This window comes from Caenorhabditis briggsae (genome assembly GCF_000004555.2).
Source record: "Caenorhabditis briggsae complete genome, chrV, whole genome shotgun sequence".
Classification (NCBI taxonomy): domain Eukaryota; kingdom Metazoa; phylum Nematoda; class Chromadorea; order Rhabditida; family Rhabditidae; genus Caenorhabditis; species Caenorhabditis briggsae.
The window spans coordinates 3,185,707-3,202,209 of NC_013488.2; the positions used below are offsets into that span (position 1 = coordinate 3,185,707).

General features: G+C 38.1%; 4 protein-coding genes across 4 annotated transcripts; 1 reads left to right on the plus strand and 3 right to left on the minus strand.

The window, feature by feature from the left end:
• Window positions 1–714: 714 nt before the first annotated feature.
• CBG17020 lies at window positions 715–7,884 on the minus strand (the record flags this gene model as incomplete). The annotated part of the gene is given in 7 exon segments (XM_002648843.1): window positions 715–1,020; window positions 1,229–1,512; window positions 2,744–2,768; window positions 2,774–3,028; window positions 3,031–3,084; window positions 7,364–7,669; window positions 7,717–7,884. Coding segments are annotated over 7 exon segments (1,398 nt in total), but the record flags the coding sequence as incomplete, so codon positions are not given.
• CBG17021 lies at window positions 3,599–4,136 on the minus strand (the record flags this gene model as incomplete). Its single annotated transcript, XM_002648844.1, has 2 exons — window positions 3,599–3,703; window positions 3,978–4,136. 2 exons carry the CDS (start codon window positions 4,134–4,136, stop codon window positions 3,599–3,601), a joined length of 264 nt encoding a protein of 87 aa, XP_002648890.1.
• A 1,350-nt stretch (window positions 7,885–9,234) lies between the features above and the next one.
• On the plus strand, window positions 9,235–12,578 carry CBG17023 (the record flags this gene model as incomplete). The annotated part of the gene is made up of 9 exons (XM_002648845.2): window positions 9,235–9,309; window positions 9,369–9,840; window positions 10,037–10,228; window positions 10,278–10,378; window positions 11,122–11,206; window positions 11,250–11,779; window positions 11,826–11,912; window positions 12,058–12,114; window positions 12,321–12,578. The coding sequence occupies 9 exons, from the start codon at window positions 9,235–9,237 to the stop codon at window positions 12,576–12,578; spliced, it is 1,857 nt and encodes a 618-aa protein (XP_002648891.2).
• Window positions 12,579–13,101: 523 nt separating this feature from the next.
• Window positions 13,102–15,024, minus strand: CBG17025 (the record flags this gene model as incomplete). Its single annotated transcript, XM_002648846.1, has 6 exons — window positions 13,102–13,151; window positions 13,197–13,238; window positions 13,528–13,587; window positions 13,629–13,679; window positions 13,729–13,794; window positions 14,709–15,024. 6 exons carry the CDS (start codon window positions 15,022–15,024, stop codon window positions 13,102–13,104), a joined length of 585 nt encoding a protein of 194 aa, XP_002648892.1.
• Between the last annotated feature and the right edge of the window lie 1,479 nt (window positions 15,025–16,503).

Below are 16,503 nucleotides of genomic sequence, written 5' to 3' on the forward strand. Positions count from 1 at the left end.
AGATTCTGAGATTCTGAGATTCTGAGATTCTGAGATTCTGAGATTCTGAGATTCTGAGATTCTGAGATTCTGAGATTCTGAGATTCTGAGATTCTGAGATTCTGAGATTTTGAGATTCTGAGATTCTAAGATTCTGAGATTCTAAGATTCTGAGATTCTGAGATTCTGAGATTCTGAGATTCTGAGATTCTGAGATTCTGAGATTCTGAGATTCTGAGATTCTGAGATTCTGAGATTCTGAGATTCTGAGATTCTGAGATTCTGAGATTCTGAGATTCTGAGATTCTGAGATTCTGAGATTCTGGAGTTCTGAAATTCTGAGATTCTGAGATTCTGAGATTCTGAGATTCTGAGATTCTGAGATTCTGAGATTCTGAGATTCTGAGATTCTGAGATTCTGAGATTCTGAGATTCTGAGATTCTGAGATTCTGAGATTCTGAGATTCTGAGATTCTGAGATTCTGAGATTCTGAGATTCTGAGATTCTGAGATTCTGAGATTCTGAGATTCTGAGATTCTGAGATTCTGGAATTCTGAAATTCTGAAATTCTGAGGTTCGGAGATTCTCAGATTCTGACATTGTCTGTGACACCATAAAAACTACATGAATTTTCAGAATTTATTCATATTGAAATGGATCATTAAAAATCATCATCGTTGACTTTATACTTGTAGTTTGCCTTGCATAAACTGCATCATCTGTGCCACTTGCACAACCTTCTCCGCAGTTATTTCAGCATACTCATCGAAATTCTCCACGGCTTCTTTTCCACAGAAATCTTCCATAATCTGCTTAGTACATGCCTTGTTTTTCGAGAATTTATCAATTTGAATGGTAGGTTCTTTGCTATTGAAATCAACTCCCTTAAGACATTTGTATTCCGATAAATCCGGTGACTCTTTTTGAATTTCACTTATACATTCGGAAAATTTTGTGTTCCTCAGCTCGATTGCATTGCACGCCTCCGTTATCATGGATTTCTCGATGTCGTTGAAAAAGCAGAGAGGAGACATGCAGGCCTGGAAAAAAGTACGTTTTTGCCGGGCCTTAGCGTGCCTCCCCCGCTTTATGGCTTGTAATTTTGTTCATAGACAAGATACAGTTTTCCAAATAGTATCGTTTTGTAGTACTCATCGAGTTCTATCTTATCTATTTCAGTTAGTTCAAAAATAAAGATTCGGAAAGAAGCTAGGGCGGAGCCCGCGAAGGTCCGATAAAAGCCCATACCTTCACTAGATCACACGAATCCACCAAAGCCACAAGTCGTGAATCATTCACTTTCAAATGTTTCTGAGCCAAAGGAACCACTTTATGAGTAATATCCATCATTATTGGAATACATTTCATCGAATTGTACTTGAAATAAAAACTCTCACAGCTCGTAACGCTTTTTGGTTCTTCAGTAATCATCTTCAAAAAATCATCGTATTTTGTGGATAGCAAATTGTACTGCGAACTGGAGCACTCGGGTTTTGCTACTTCCAAGAAACAGGATTTCGCGAATTTGAACACTTCAGGCGTGGAGTTTTTCTGGAAATTCGAGAAAAATATAACATTTTTCAAACGGAAGGACTCGCCGAGAAAAAATCAAACTGCGTTGTGCAATTATAGACACCATCATACGCAGCTTGATAGAATTCTCTTAGACACGGTTCAATGTCTCCATTGGTTGAGTTTTTGGATGGTGAACATATTACGAAAATTGGGGAAACGAGGAGTAAAATTTTTGAGAACATTTTGGAATGGCTGGATTAGTGTGACAAGTGGAAAAGAGTGGTGACCGAATAAAGAGAGACTAATCTGTTTGAAAAATTTTTTTGATCGATTCAATAAGCATGGGAAACTCTACCCACTCAATAAGTACAAAATTTATGTGAAACGAATGAAAAGAGGCTTAAAAAGATGAATGAAAACCGATAACAATCTTATTGTTGGGGCGAATAATGTTATGAATGAGTTGACACGAAGTTGATATTGAACTTATTTTAACTAGCACTAACTATAAGCTACTAGCATTAAGCTTGCCTATCAACAATCACCAGTGTGTGTGTGTGTGCGTGTGTGTGCGTGTGTGCGTGTGCGTGTGTGTGTGTGTGTGTGTGTGCGTGTGTGTGTGTGTGTGTGTGTGTGTGTGTGTGTGTGTGTGTGTGTTTGTGTGTGTGTGTGTGTGTTTGTGTGTGTGTGTGTGTGTGTGTGTGTGTGTGTGTGTGTGTGTGTGTGTGTGTGTGTGTGTGTGTCCATAATTATCTGAATTTTCAGTGTGATAATGCCCATGCTTTCTTTTCTTCAAAATGTTAATTATGAGGTATTATGCAGACGTTCCTTGGTTTCATCACAGAAAAAGTGATTCTATTTTTCTCTGGTTATGAGATTAGAAGCCAGGATAATGTAGCGGCTACGGGCGACGGAAATCGACTGGTTAAGTTAACATTGAACTTTACGCTAATTTTTTGTTAACATTAAGCTTCCATTAAGCCATCATTGCGCTAAAATAAAGCTCAACTGAAGTACATGAAATTCAAGTCAAAATTAAGAGAACATTAAGCGTCATTCTATAAAAAAATATGCTCATTTGAAATTAACCTTAACATACTGAAATCTAAAGATCATTGAGTTAATGGTCATTCAAAAATTGAAACAAACAGTTAACAATTATTTATTTTATCGAAAAAAAGAAAAGTATAACCTTTTATCACTTTTAGTCATCTTCTTCATCATTCTCGATCCATCCTCATCCATCACCTCCGACATAGCCCTTTGCATTTTTGCTGCTTTTATCAGAAAATCTGCTGATAACTCTGCATATTTTTCAAAACCAACAACCGCCTTCTCTCCACAAATATCCATCATTATCTCCTTTGTACAATCCTTCATTTTTGTATAAAATCTGTATTTGTTCAGAATTGCTGGATCATAAAAATCGTCTCCTTCTAGACATTCGTATTCCGACAAATCTGGCGACTCTCTTTCGATCTTCCACTCACATGCCTTGAATTCGCTGTTCGACATTTTTACGGTTTCACAGAAGGTGACACTATAGAAACTTCAGTTTTGAAGTAGTAGCAGTTGGATGACATGCAAGTCTGAAAATTGAATTATTGATTTATCGATTTATTGCTCTAGATTCTTACCAGAGCATTATCACACAAGTCAATCAATTCCAAGACTCGACTATCATTGATTTTTGTGTGTCTTTTTTGTAAAACTGCATCTTTCAAACCCAGATCATCCATTAGCGGTTGGCATTTTATAGCATTGTACTTGAAATGAAAATTCTCACAATCTGATTCGTTTTTAGGCTTTTTGGTTATCACATCCAAGAAGTCTTGATATCTTGTTGATAGTAAATTGTACTGCGAAACCGAGCATTCCTCTTCAGCGATTTGCAAGAAACAAGATTTTCCAGATTTAAAAATTTCAGAAGTGGAGTTTTCCTGAAATGAAAGAAATTAAGTTCAGAAATTCAGTGATTCAAAAATTGAGAAATTCAAAAAGAAGGGGAAAAATCGAGAATTCAGACATTCCGAATTCCCGAAACTCGTAGAAACTTGGGAATTATTAAATTCCTAAAATCCGATGTTTCTGAAATTCAGGAATTCACCGATTTTGAGATTCTGAGATTCTGAGATTCTGAGATTCTGAGATTCTGAGATTCTGAGATTCTGAGATTCTGAGATTCTGAGATTCTGAGATTCTGAGATTCTGAGATTTTGAGATATTGAGATATTGAGATTCTAGGATTCTATGATTCTGAGATTTTGAGATTCTAAATATCTCAAAAATTTGAAATTCACAAGATCGAAATTTTAAAAATTCTAAATTCTAAATTCCAAAAAATCAAGAAATTGCAAAAAAAAACCAAAAAATCAGAGGAATTGAAAATAGAAAAAAATGTTCAAAAATTAGATAAACAATGAGAATTATCAAAAAATCAATATATTTTTAAAAAATTAGAAAAATCAGAAAATGAACTCACCACGAAAAAATCAAACTCCTTTGTACAATTATAGATTCCATCATAAGCAGCCTGATAGAATTCTTTGAGACATGGTGCAACGTCTCCGTTGGTGGAAGTGTTCGCCGGAGCGCAGTTGCACTGGTTCAGAAGAGCTAGAAATGTGAAGATTTTCAACATTTTGAATTTACTATTCCAAAATTGAAAATTCAAACAAAAATTCATTTCAGATAATCTGATTTAATCCGTACCAAAAATTCAACACTATGTATGAACTTATGCATTTTTTTTTCAAATTTCGTTCTGTTCAAATGTGGAAGTTGATTTTTCTATTATCCATTGCTACACATTCCACATGGTCCCGTCCATCAGCCGATATAGATGTCGCCCCATGCTTGAAGACGTTTTTCATGGCAGTCTACAGTGGTTCTTATAATTGTACAGAGGATTTTAATTTCACATCGGTAATTTCACAAAAAATATAAAAAATAGATTTTATTAAATATTTTCAAGTTCCAAACAAATCAAATTTTTCTAAAAATGAAAAAAGACCCGATTCACAGATTCTCAGAAGTTCCAAAAATTGAAAAAAAAAGAATTTCAGGAAAATGCCCTAACCCAACGAAAAGCTATATCTAAATAAAAACAACAGCATTTATCAAAAACTGACATAGTTAAAATTTTCAAAAAGGTAACGAAATTTATGTGTATTCTTTGGCGCTTCTAATTTTGTTACTTTTAACTTTGTTACTATTTGATAAATGCTGTTGTTTTTACTTAGATATTGTTACTAAAATCATAGAAAAAGTGCACAAATACAAATAAGCAATAAACGTTATAGTTCAAAATGAGCAACATGTTTCTAAAACTTTGGCTTCTGAAACGTCGGGTTCTGAACCGTCGTGTTTCTGAACCGTCGTTTTCGAAACTGTCGTTTTCTGAAACGTCCCGGAGCCATATTTTTTGCCCGGCGACGATGAACCCTGCGATCGAAAATTTACTGTGTACAAACTCATATGCCTTCGATACCGTATCTCAAAAATCGGTGTCGGGATACGGTATCGAAAGCGCAGGAAAATTTGAAGAATCGGAATTGGAAGATCGATAAATTCAAAATTCTGAGAATAACAATTGATTTTTACTATACCAACCTTGAAGCTTTCACATTGATCTATCAAATTGAGAAGTCTGCTATCGTTGATTTTTGGTTGCGTTTGAAAAATCAATTTCATCTTGCCGCGTAATGAAGTCAGCAATCCGAGACATTTAAATGCATTGGATCGGTAGTATGAATCTGTACAATTCTTGTCCTTTGGTTCTGTGGTCAAGCTCTTCACAAAGTTTTCGAATTTTGAAGAAATTTCAGTGAACTGTGACTGTGTACAAGTTTCACCGAGAATCTCAAGTGCACACGATTTTCCACTGATTAATGATTTTTGAGCGACAGTTTCATTGTTCTGAAGAATTCTTGAAAACTTAAAATCTTGAAAAGTTCAAATTATACCGATGCAAAATCATATTGACTTGTACAATTGTAGTTTTCACTGTATACAGCTGCATAAAAGTTTTCGATACAAGTGGTTATATTTGCTTCGGTTTGAAAAATAGAAGCAGCATTTCCATATGAGAAGGAAATTGAGAATAGTAGAAAAATCATTGAAACTGAAATAGATCGAACAATAGGTTGGTGGGGAGAATGCGATAGTTTGGACTTATGGGATTACAGTTATAAATCTGTCTCCAAATTTTTTTGAACTTCGTATTTGGGATTTCCACTTTGTATGAAAAATGCAATGGGAAGAGTTGCGAAAAATCAGATAAATACGTTTTAGGGAGCTTGAGAGATGAATTGTACATCTTCGCCTTTTTTATCCTGTCTTTTTTCGCATTTCTAGATGATTTCAAAAACAATTTTGCAAGTTTCCAATTTTTTCAAATTTTGGTCAATTTCAGAACTTTTTTTAATCGTTTGCAGAGTTTTCAATTTTTGAACATTCAAATTTGTCGAATTTTAAAAAATCGAGACTAGCTTTTCGAATAACTAACCAGTGGCTGACCGGCGGCTGACCGGCGGCTGACCGGTGGCTGACCGGCGGCTGACCGGCGGTTGATCGGCTGCTGATTAGGTAGTTCCACAGGTGATTCGCGCACTATCCGTTACGAATTCTCCGCCGTTCGCGCGCAATCTCTCGACCTCCAGCTGCAGTCGTATTCGGTCCGTACGCAAACTCCGTATCCTATCCGATTGCGAATGACGAAAAAACGGATCCGTTCGCGAACTCAGATTCGCGAAACTGACCCATTACGGATAGAACTTCCGCAGGTGTCAATTTTTAAAAATATTTAGTGAACAAGTTTTGATCGATTAATGAACAAGAACTTTTTAGCTGATTTGATGTCAAAGACAGAAAAGAAATCACAAGCCCAACTGGCTATTTGCATTTACGGCGTACATTTTAATCATCTCCTCCGCTCTTTCATCAAAATCCACGATTGCACCATCTCCACACGATTCCTTCATCATCTCCTTTGTGCATTCTTTATGGGTTGTGTGCAATTTTACTTGAGTTACAACATCCTTCGAATTGAAATCCATGCCCTCTAGGCAAGGGAATTTGTCGTTAGTTAGTGGATTGCTTTGCAATTTTGTAATGCAGACCATAAACTCGGAATTCACGAGATGTAACGTACCACATGTCATCGTTGGGGGTTCTTGGAAGCATGTCGGGCTGACACAGGTCTGAAATTTTTGGACATGTCGACACAAAGATAGACAGAACGGACGATATGATACCGTAAACCTAGGTCAGAGGGCCGGCGCGCATTTGTTGTTTTAAGGTTTCTCCGGAGGGCCCTTCTATTACAGGGCCATTTGAATTTTATGAACTCTTTTAGGAAAAATCAGACTTGTAATCCGGGCCTTTCCAGGGGCCTTCGCGGATCTTGCCATTGTTTTTTCAGAATCCTTATTTTCAGACCAACTAAATCAAATATGATAGAGCTCGACGAGTACTACAAAATGATACTATTTGGAGAACTGTATCTTGTTTGCGAACAAAGTTACAGGCGAAAAAGAGCGAAAAAAGCAGGCCCGGCCCGGCACGTCCAAAAAAAGCCACTTTATGGCCTGTAACTTTGTTCGCAGGCAAGATAGAGTATTCCGCATAATATCATTTCGTATTACTCGTCAAGCTCTATCATATCCGATTAAGTTGGTCAAAAATTTTTGATTCTGAAAGAAACTATGACAGGACCCGCGAAGGCCCGGGAAAGGCCCGTATTAAAAGTATGGGAAAAATGGCCATAAAAATAGAAGGACTCTTTCCAATTTGAGGTTCCTGATAGAAAGGCGCTTTTGGGGAACGGTAGAAAAAGAGACCCTTCTAGATCAGGATCACTGCACAAACCTTAAAACCTTCACATTGATCTATCAACTTGAGAACTCTGCTATCGTTAATTTTTGGTTGCATTTGCAGAATCAATTTGGATTTCTCGCCTAACGAATTCAGCGATTCCATACATTTCAATGCATTGTATTTGTAATATGAATCTATACAATTCTTGTCCTTTGGTTCTGTGGTCAAGCTCTTCACAAAGTTTTCGAATTTTGAAAAAATTTCAGTGAACTGTGACTGTGTACAAGCTTTACCAAGAATCTCAAGTGCACACGATTTTCCACTGATTAATGATTTTTGTGCGACAGTTTCATTGTTCTGAAAAATTCACGAAAGCTTAAAATCTTGAAAAATTAAAATCATACCGATGCAAAATTATATTGACTTGTACAATTGTAGTTTTCACTGTAAACAGCTGTATAAAACTCTTTTACACAAGTAGATAAATCTGTTTCGGTTTTATTGATAGAAGCAGCATTTCCAAATGAGAAGGAAATCAAAAATAGTAGAAAAATCATAATCGAATTTGAAATAGAATACAAAATCGATTGGTGGCGAGAATGTGACGGTTTGGTCTTATGGGATTACAGTTATAAATCTGTCTCCAAATTTTTGAACTATTTTTTGGAGTTTAATCTTTGTATAAAAATTTCAATGGGAAGAGTTTGAAAACATCGACCGAAGGTTGAACACATAGTATAAGTACGAAAAATACACTTTCAGGGAACTTAAAAAGTATTGTATAATATCGTTTTGTAGTACTCGTCGAGCTCTATCATTGTCGCGGAAATATGTCACTATTCCACGACCTCAGTTAGGTAAACCTCAAATTCCTATTCATCATTCAAATAGAAAGAAGATTTATAAACGAGACGACCTCTGACCATCAAAACTCCTTATCAATTAAACGATCTGCCCTGACATTCCGAAGATCTACGTGGAACTCGAGGGAATTTGCTATAAAAGGGAATGGATTTGCCATAATAATCAGTATTCGTCCTCTGCTCATTAGAAGCCTCCGACCAATTGATCTATTCCGCCGTCCAAAATGTCTTTGGATCTCAAGACCTCTGCTCTTCCGGCCGTGCCACCGACAAATGCACCTCCAACATCCAACATGGAACACTCCGGATTAGAAGCGTCAAATGACAGCAAACCGAAGGGAACTGGTCAGCAACCTCTCATGTATTGTCTCAATAAATTATTCTTTCTGAACTGTTTGTATTTTGCTCTAATTCGCTCTCAAAGGTCTACAAAGACTTTGTGTAGCGACAATCATATCCAATTTAGGTGGTTTAAAAATTTTGATTCTGAAATAAACTATGGTAGGGCCCGCGAAGGCCCGGGAAAGGCCCGAATTACAAGTATGTTGCAAATGACATTTTTCAGACTTTTCCAGAAAACTCGGGTAGTTTTTTTTTCAAGATTTTACTACAAAATTTGCCCGCTAGATGTAATTGGTGGTCCCGAATCCGTTTTTGAAAAAATTAGATTGATACCTCTCTTGGTTCTCAAGCTATGGCCCAAAACATGAATAAACCAACAACGCACTTGTATCAGGTCACTCGGTTCCACCCTTTATTATGTAAATGAACTGTTTAGAAATTCCAAACACAAATATTGCCACATCACAGTCGAGTGTTTGAGTGTAGGTTGAGTGGTTGTCTTCCTCAGTCTCAATTTTTTTGCGGGTTCAAATAAGTTACCTTCCTCAGTTTTTTTTTTGTTTATTTGTTATTTAAACTGAGTTTTATATGTTTAGGACACCCTCTAAATGTTGAAAAAACTTTATTTTTGATTTTTTGGCTTTTGCATGCGATCGTACTTTGCTAAATGCTTGTTCTCTTCAGGAAACTCTATCTAATTGAAATTCGCTGCAAAAAATGACCGAAGCGAAGAAGAACATCGTTCTCAAAAGTCACGAGAATATTGTTAAAGGAGCTCAAGATGTGAGAGAGGTAAGTTAATTATTGATAGCGAGATTACTTTTGGAAATTAAGTTGTTACACCTTTTCAGTATCGTGGACTGGAGTTAACTAACGGACTCCGCATTCTTTTGGTGTCCGATCCAACAACAGACCAATCGGCAGTGGCACTCGACGTCAAAGTCGGAAGCTTCATGGATCCATGGGAGATCCCTGGTCTTGCACACCTCTGTGATCACATGCTGTTCATGGGAACTGCTAAATATCCATCTGAGAATGAGTACTGTAAGTTTCTCGCAAGTCACGCAGGGGAGTCCAATGCGTACACTGGAACCGATTATGCCAACTACCACTTCGATGTGCAGCCAGAACAACTACCTGGGGCTATCGATCGTTTTGTTCAGTTTTTCTTGTCTCCGCTATTCACAGAGAGTGCAACAGAACGTGAAGTATGCGCCGTTGACTCGGAACACAAGAACATCTTGAACAACGACTCACGGCGTGTAAAACAAGTTTACCGTTATCGTTCGAAGCCTGGATATGACTTTGGAAAGTTTGGAACAGGTAACAAGAAAACGCTGATGGAAGATGCTTGGAAGCAGGGCATATAACTTCGTGATGCTTTGCTGCAGTTCCACAAAGAGTGGTACAGTTCAAACATGTAAGTTTCTAGACGTGATTTTAGGTCCAGTTAGAATTTTCAGTATGTGTTGCTGCATCGTTGGAAAGTAATCACTTGATGTTTTGGAATCGTATTTAGGTACATATGAGTTTGATGCAATTGAAAACAAGAAGGTTACTCGAAAAGTGTGGAACGATCCCCCATATGGTCCCGAGCAATTAGGAAAAAAAGTTGAAGCTGTCCCAATCAAGGACTCTAAATGGTTGTCGATCAGCTTCCCATTTCCAGATCTTGACAGCGAATATAAATCTCAACCAGGCTATTATATCTGTGAGTTACGCAGTAGACTCAGTTTTAAACTATTTGAAACAATTTTCAGCTCATTTAATTCAACATGAAGCCCCTGGATCTTTGCTTTCTGAACTCAAACGGCGCGGATGGGTTAGCGAATTGGAATCTGGTTTTCACACGCCGGCGTCCGCATTGTTGACAGAGGACCCGAGGTCAGTCGAGACCGGTCCGATGTCCTAACCAGAGAGACTTGTTACCTGAAAAGACCCCAAATAAACCCCCCAAAGGTGTAAGCTAAGCGGTGCAAGTGGATGACAGTACACAATCTATTCAAATCCAAATTTATTGAAGGAAAACGGATCTGAATAAACGCCAAAGACATATGAATTGGGTAAGAAAGCAATACAGAAAAATAGGCAAAGGTGTAGGGCTAAAACCCCCCTGGGAGCTACCGGGGGGAAACCTTGCGGCCTCAAAACTGTAGCTAACAACCAACTCAATGCCAAACGTAAGCAATAACCTGAAACAATAATTAGAAGACGAAAGAGACCGTAAACGGTCAAAAGAAAAGGGGAGAGAAACACAGTCTCTCGAGCAACGAACGAATCTGACGCGAGCGCCCTTCGGCCGCTCATGTCGGCGCCAATGCCGAGCTGTGCGACGCGGTCGCGGCGCGGTTGGCGATTATTCAAATAATAATGAGTGTTAGTGAACAGAACAAAGGCAATTAGAATTGTGGAACGGAAGGGAAAATAAGGGGAAAGGATATGACCCGATTAAAGCGGATAACCCAGAGGGATTTTATGGGGAAAATCGGGGAACTCTGGGTTATAACGCTTTCAGGTTGTCATTGTCCCAGGACAATGGGGAAAAATGACAACACGCATTCGCATTTTTCACGGTGTCTATGGATCTGAGTAATAATGGATTAGATCATGTCGATGAGATTATTGAGCTCATGTTCAACTACATCGGAATGCTTAAAGCTGAAGGACCGAAAGAATGGATTCACAAAGAGTTGGCTGAACTGAGCGCTGTTCGATTCCGTTTCAAAGACAAGGAGCACCAATGAGTCTGGCTATCAATGCAGCATCAAAACTTCGATATATTCCGTTTGAGGACATCCTTTCTTCAAGTTATCTTTTAACAAAATACGATCCAGAACGAATTAAAGAGCTTCTTGATAAATTGACACCCGCTAACATGTACGTTCGAGTTGTAGCTCGAAAGTTCAAGGGGCAAGAAGGAAGTACCATCGAGCCAATATTTGGGACTGAATTTATAGAGAAGGACATTGATGAAGTAACAATGCAGAATTACGAGAACGCTCTTAAAACAAGCCATCCTGCTTTCCGTCTGCCCAAGAAAAACGGATACATTGCAACCAATTTTGACCAGAAGCCACGTGAGCCCATTAAGAGTGGCCACCCAAGACTAATTGTTGATGATAGCTGGAGTCGAGTTTGGTTCAAACAGGACGATGAGTATAATATGCCAAAACAAGAGATTAGGTTTGTTGTGACTTGCCCAGTTGTATACCAAGATCCTCGCTCTTCGCTTCTTTTCAAACTCTGGCTTTCGTGCCTTGGCGTAAGTTTCCCCTATTATCTGTTAAAACAAACTACCAGTTTTACAGGACATTCTCTGTGAAGAGACATACTACACAGATTTGGCTAATTTAAATGGCTATGTCGAATATAGCTTATATGGTGTTGAAATGAAAGTAAGCGAGAGCCAGGAACAGCAGTTTTGTGTTTTCTCTTTCAAACCTATATCTCGTATTAACAACCTTCTCGGTTTCCTGTTGAACTAATACCGTTTGAGCATCTCTGGGTCTTATTTGAAACAAAGTTTTTATTTATTTCCAGGTCAACGGATACAATGAGAAGCAGTATCAGTTCACAAAAGATTTGACAAAACGCATGGTCAACCTTTAGATCGACAAGATCTTTGATGGAAAATCTCGCAGACCACGCTTTATCTCAACCGATTTCTCTTTGTCCATATTATTATCAGCTGATCGTATCAGACAAAATTTGGAGCAAAAAACAGTTGTTGGCAGAATGCGACACACTCACACTAGAAGATGTTCAGAACTTTGCCAAGAAAATTTTTGCAGCATTCCATTTAGAGCATCTCGTTTATGGGAACTCTACTGAAAAGGAAGTTGTCAAAAGAACTGCTTGAAATCCTGAAGGATGCTTTTCTAAACTCCAGACCTCTTTATCGCAATGAGCACTGCAAACGGCGTGAGGTGCAGTTGAACAAAGGGGATGAGTACATCTACAGGCACCTTCAGAAGACACACGATGTTGGTTGTGTTGATGTTTCATTTCAAATTGGAGTTCAGAACACAAATGATAATGCAATGATTTGTCTTATTGATTAGCTGATTGAAGAACGAGCATTCAACACTTTGAGAACTAAAGAAGCTCTTGGTGGGTTAGTAGAAAGTAGGGTTCCGAATTTGAAAAAGAGGGATGAGCTTTTACGTGAAAATAAGCTTTTCATAGCTCATTAAGGCTCATTTGATTTTGAATAAGTTTTTTGAAAAAAACAAAAAAACTCACGTGACTCTTTTTTAGCTTTATCAAAAAGCTCATAAAGGCTCATGAGGCTCATTCTGTGATTTTCAATAAAAAGCTCATTATGGCTCATTATGTAATGCTTTCCGACAAGAACTGACATCTTCATTCGTGGTATTTTGAGCAGGTGAGGAATATATGTAATTTAATAATAGAAAATATGAAATGAGTACGAAAAAGTACATTCGTGAAAACAAAACGATGAACAGAGGGTGGGGAAAGGATCAATTCAATTCGAAAGGATTATTTCAAAAATGTTCTGTGTGAAAATTTTGAAAGAATTAAACAAATTTTATTCGAAAATTTATTTTTTTTTATCGAAAAAAATTATCCAAGTAGTGCTCCGAGGACATTGTTGGCGATGCGCTCTCCTGGTGCTGAAATTCGAAAATTGAATTTTTGAAAAATTTAATGAAACTAACTGCTTCGTCCTCCTCCACCACGTCCTCCGCCATTGTTGAATCCTGGAAAAAATAACTTTTAAAAATTCATGAAACTTTCAGTCAATTTATCTGATTTCCTGTAAAGGATAATGTTTATCATATCATCAAAAACATTTTGTTAGTTGAAAATTTTTCAATACCTTTTACACGAATTGAAATAAATTGGGTCAAAGTATAAAGTGCAATATTTTCAAAATTTTCAGAAAATGTGGTCAAAATTGATGGTTGGAGCACCAATTACGGCATGTGAAGGATTACAATTATTCAATATTTTATTTTGAATTTTTCAAAAAATATCAAGTTCCCTTACCTCCATTGTTTCCTCCACGTCCTCCGCCGTTTCCACCGCGTCCTCCTCCATTATCGAATCCTAAAAATCCGGATATACAGACACACAGACAGACAACATACCTCCACGTCCACCGCCGTTGTTTCCTCCACGGCCACCACCATTGCCCCATCCTGTCAAAAATTGGGATTTTCAAATTTTGGTTTTCTAGAATTTTCTTACCATCGTTTCCACTACGTCCTCCTCCATTGAAGCCTCCGCGACCACCTCCTCCATTGTTACCCCAACCTGAATGTGAAAAATGAAATTTAGAAAAACCCATGAACCCATGAACCCATGAACCCATGAACCCATGAACCCATGAACCCATGAACCCATGAACCCATGAACCCATGAACCCATGAACCCATGAACCCATGAACCCATGAACCTATGAACCCATGAACCCATGAACCAGGCCTGTGCGGCAACAATTTCGGCAATTGCCGATTGCCGAAATTGCCGAATTTTTGTTGCCTAATTGCCGTTGCCGATTTCGGCAATTTCGGCAACTGAAATTTTTTTGAATTTAGAGATTTTCACAATTTTCTTAGTCAAAAAAATGATTTCGAAGTTCGAAAAATCAAATTTTGAATATACCATCATCCCTCAGAGTGAATTTTAGAGGAAATGTGTCCCAATAATCATCAAAAATACTTGCATCGGATCTAAAAATGAACTTCAAATTTGTGAGCATAGGAGAAAAATAGATATGTCTCAAATCCAATTTGTCTAAAAATCTCTAGAGAACGTGAGTCGTGAGTTGCCTAACAAGTTGAGCGCACTATTTTCAAAACTCACAATCGGAACAAATATTTTCAACCATTGGAATACCCTCTATTGCTAAAGAGAAATAGTTTGCATAAAAAATGTGGTCTTGAGTTGCCAATTTTTGTAATTACTTTTTTAAGGAACTTATGAAACACATTTTCTGTAGTTCTGAGCCTGATAGAAGCATTTTCAGGCGAGTTACGCATCGATTTTACTATAAAAAAAAGACGCAAAACTTTTGTGCCGAAAATTGCCGAAAATTGCCGAAATTGCCGAAATTTTTGCAATTGCCGAGTTGCCGAACGTTGCCGAAAAGTATTCGGCATATTGCCGAGTTGCCGAATTGCCGAAAAAGTTTTGTTGCCGCACAGGCCTGCCATGAACCCATGAACCCATGAACCCATGAACCCATGAACCCATGAACCCATGAACCCATGAACCCATGAACCCATGAACCCATGAACCCATGAACCCATGAACCCATGAACCCATGAACCCATGAACCCATGAACCCATGAACCCATGAACCCATGAACCCATGAACCCATGAACCCATGAACCCATGAACCCATGAACCCATGAACCCATGAACCCATGAACCCATGAACCCATGAACCCATGAACCCATGAACCCATGAACCCATGAACCCATGAACCCATGAACCCATGAACCCATGAACCCATGAACCCATGAACCCATGAACCCATGTTTTTTTGCATTTCTTAGAATTTTTTCTTTTTCAGCACTATTTGGAATTTTTTTTGGGATTTCTAATTTTCTGAAAATTGAGATGTTGAATCTGAAAGTATTTACGATACTTGCAAAATCAGGGCCCGGCCCGACCCGGCTGGCCCGGGTTCTCCAAATTTGAAAAAAATTGAAATTTCAGGAATTTTTTCAAATTTTTTTGTGAAAGAACTATTTTTTATGAACACCCTTATCTTGAAAAACTTTTTTCTTGTCAGAGAAATCGTCCATTTCTTTCTGTTGACCCCAAAAAACATTTTTTTGAAAGACAGAAAATTTTTTTTCCGAAAATCCGGGTCGAGACGGTCCGGGCCGGGCTCTGAAAATTCTGAAAAAAGCCCGGCCCGGCCCGTTGCAAGTATGGTGGTATTTACTTGTGATTTTTTGTCCTATTCTATCATTTGTCCTTTTGGCCGACATTTCTCAAGTATACATTACACAAAACACGAAAAATTTCACTTCAAAACTTTGTTTCCTCATTCCTTTGTAATTTTATGTCTTCTCGAAACTTTTGTCTTGTCTTTTCTCTTTTTTAGGTCGTCGTGACCCGACCTTCAAAATTCTGAGACAACAAAGAAGGCGTGAGGAGGAAGTTTTTCGAAAAAATTGAGATAAAAAAGAGATATGTAGAAAACAAAACGGAATTTTTTTCTCATTTTTCTTTGCATTCGTTCTTTGTATCCAATTTTGAATAACTCACTTTTTCTGTTTTTTTAGCAATGTTTGGCTCTGTTCTAGTTTCGAGGTCTCAAGAAAAAAGGTCCCGAAAAAATAGTGGTCCTAAAAAATAAAGAAATAGCGGCCTTCAATTTCTTGGTATTTTTGGTTTAAAAATTCGAGCTTTATTCAGTGTCTCTACTTTTTAAAGACAATTTCAGTATGCTTAAACTGACAACTTTGTGCTTCTGGCAATTCTCGGTGTTAGTGTAGCTCAATGGGGTCCAGGACCGGGATTCCATGGTGGACCAGGAGGATTCCACGGAGGTCCAGGAGGTTTCGGAGGACCAGGTGGACGTGGAGGATTTGGAGGAAATAATGGAGGTGGGTTTTGAAGAATGGGTTCATGGGTTCATGGGTTCATGGGTTCATGGGTTCATGGGTTCATGGGTTCATGGGTTCATGGGTTCATGGGTTCATGGGTTCATGGGTTCATGGGTTCATGGGTTCATGGGTTCATGGGTTCATGGGTTCATGGGTTCATGGCAGGCCTGTGCGGCAACAAAACTTTTTCGGCAATTCGGCAACTCGGCAATATGCCGAATACTTTTCGGCAACGTTCGGCAACTCGGCAATTGCAAAAATTTCGGCAATTTCGGCAATTTTCGGCAATTTTCGGCAACAAAAGTTTTGCGTCTTTTTTTTATAGTAAAATCGATGCGTAACTCGCCTGAAAATGCTTCTATCAGGCTCAAAACTACAGAAAATGTGTTTCATAAGTT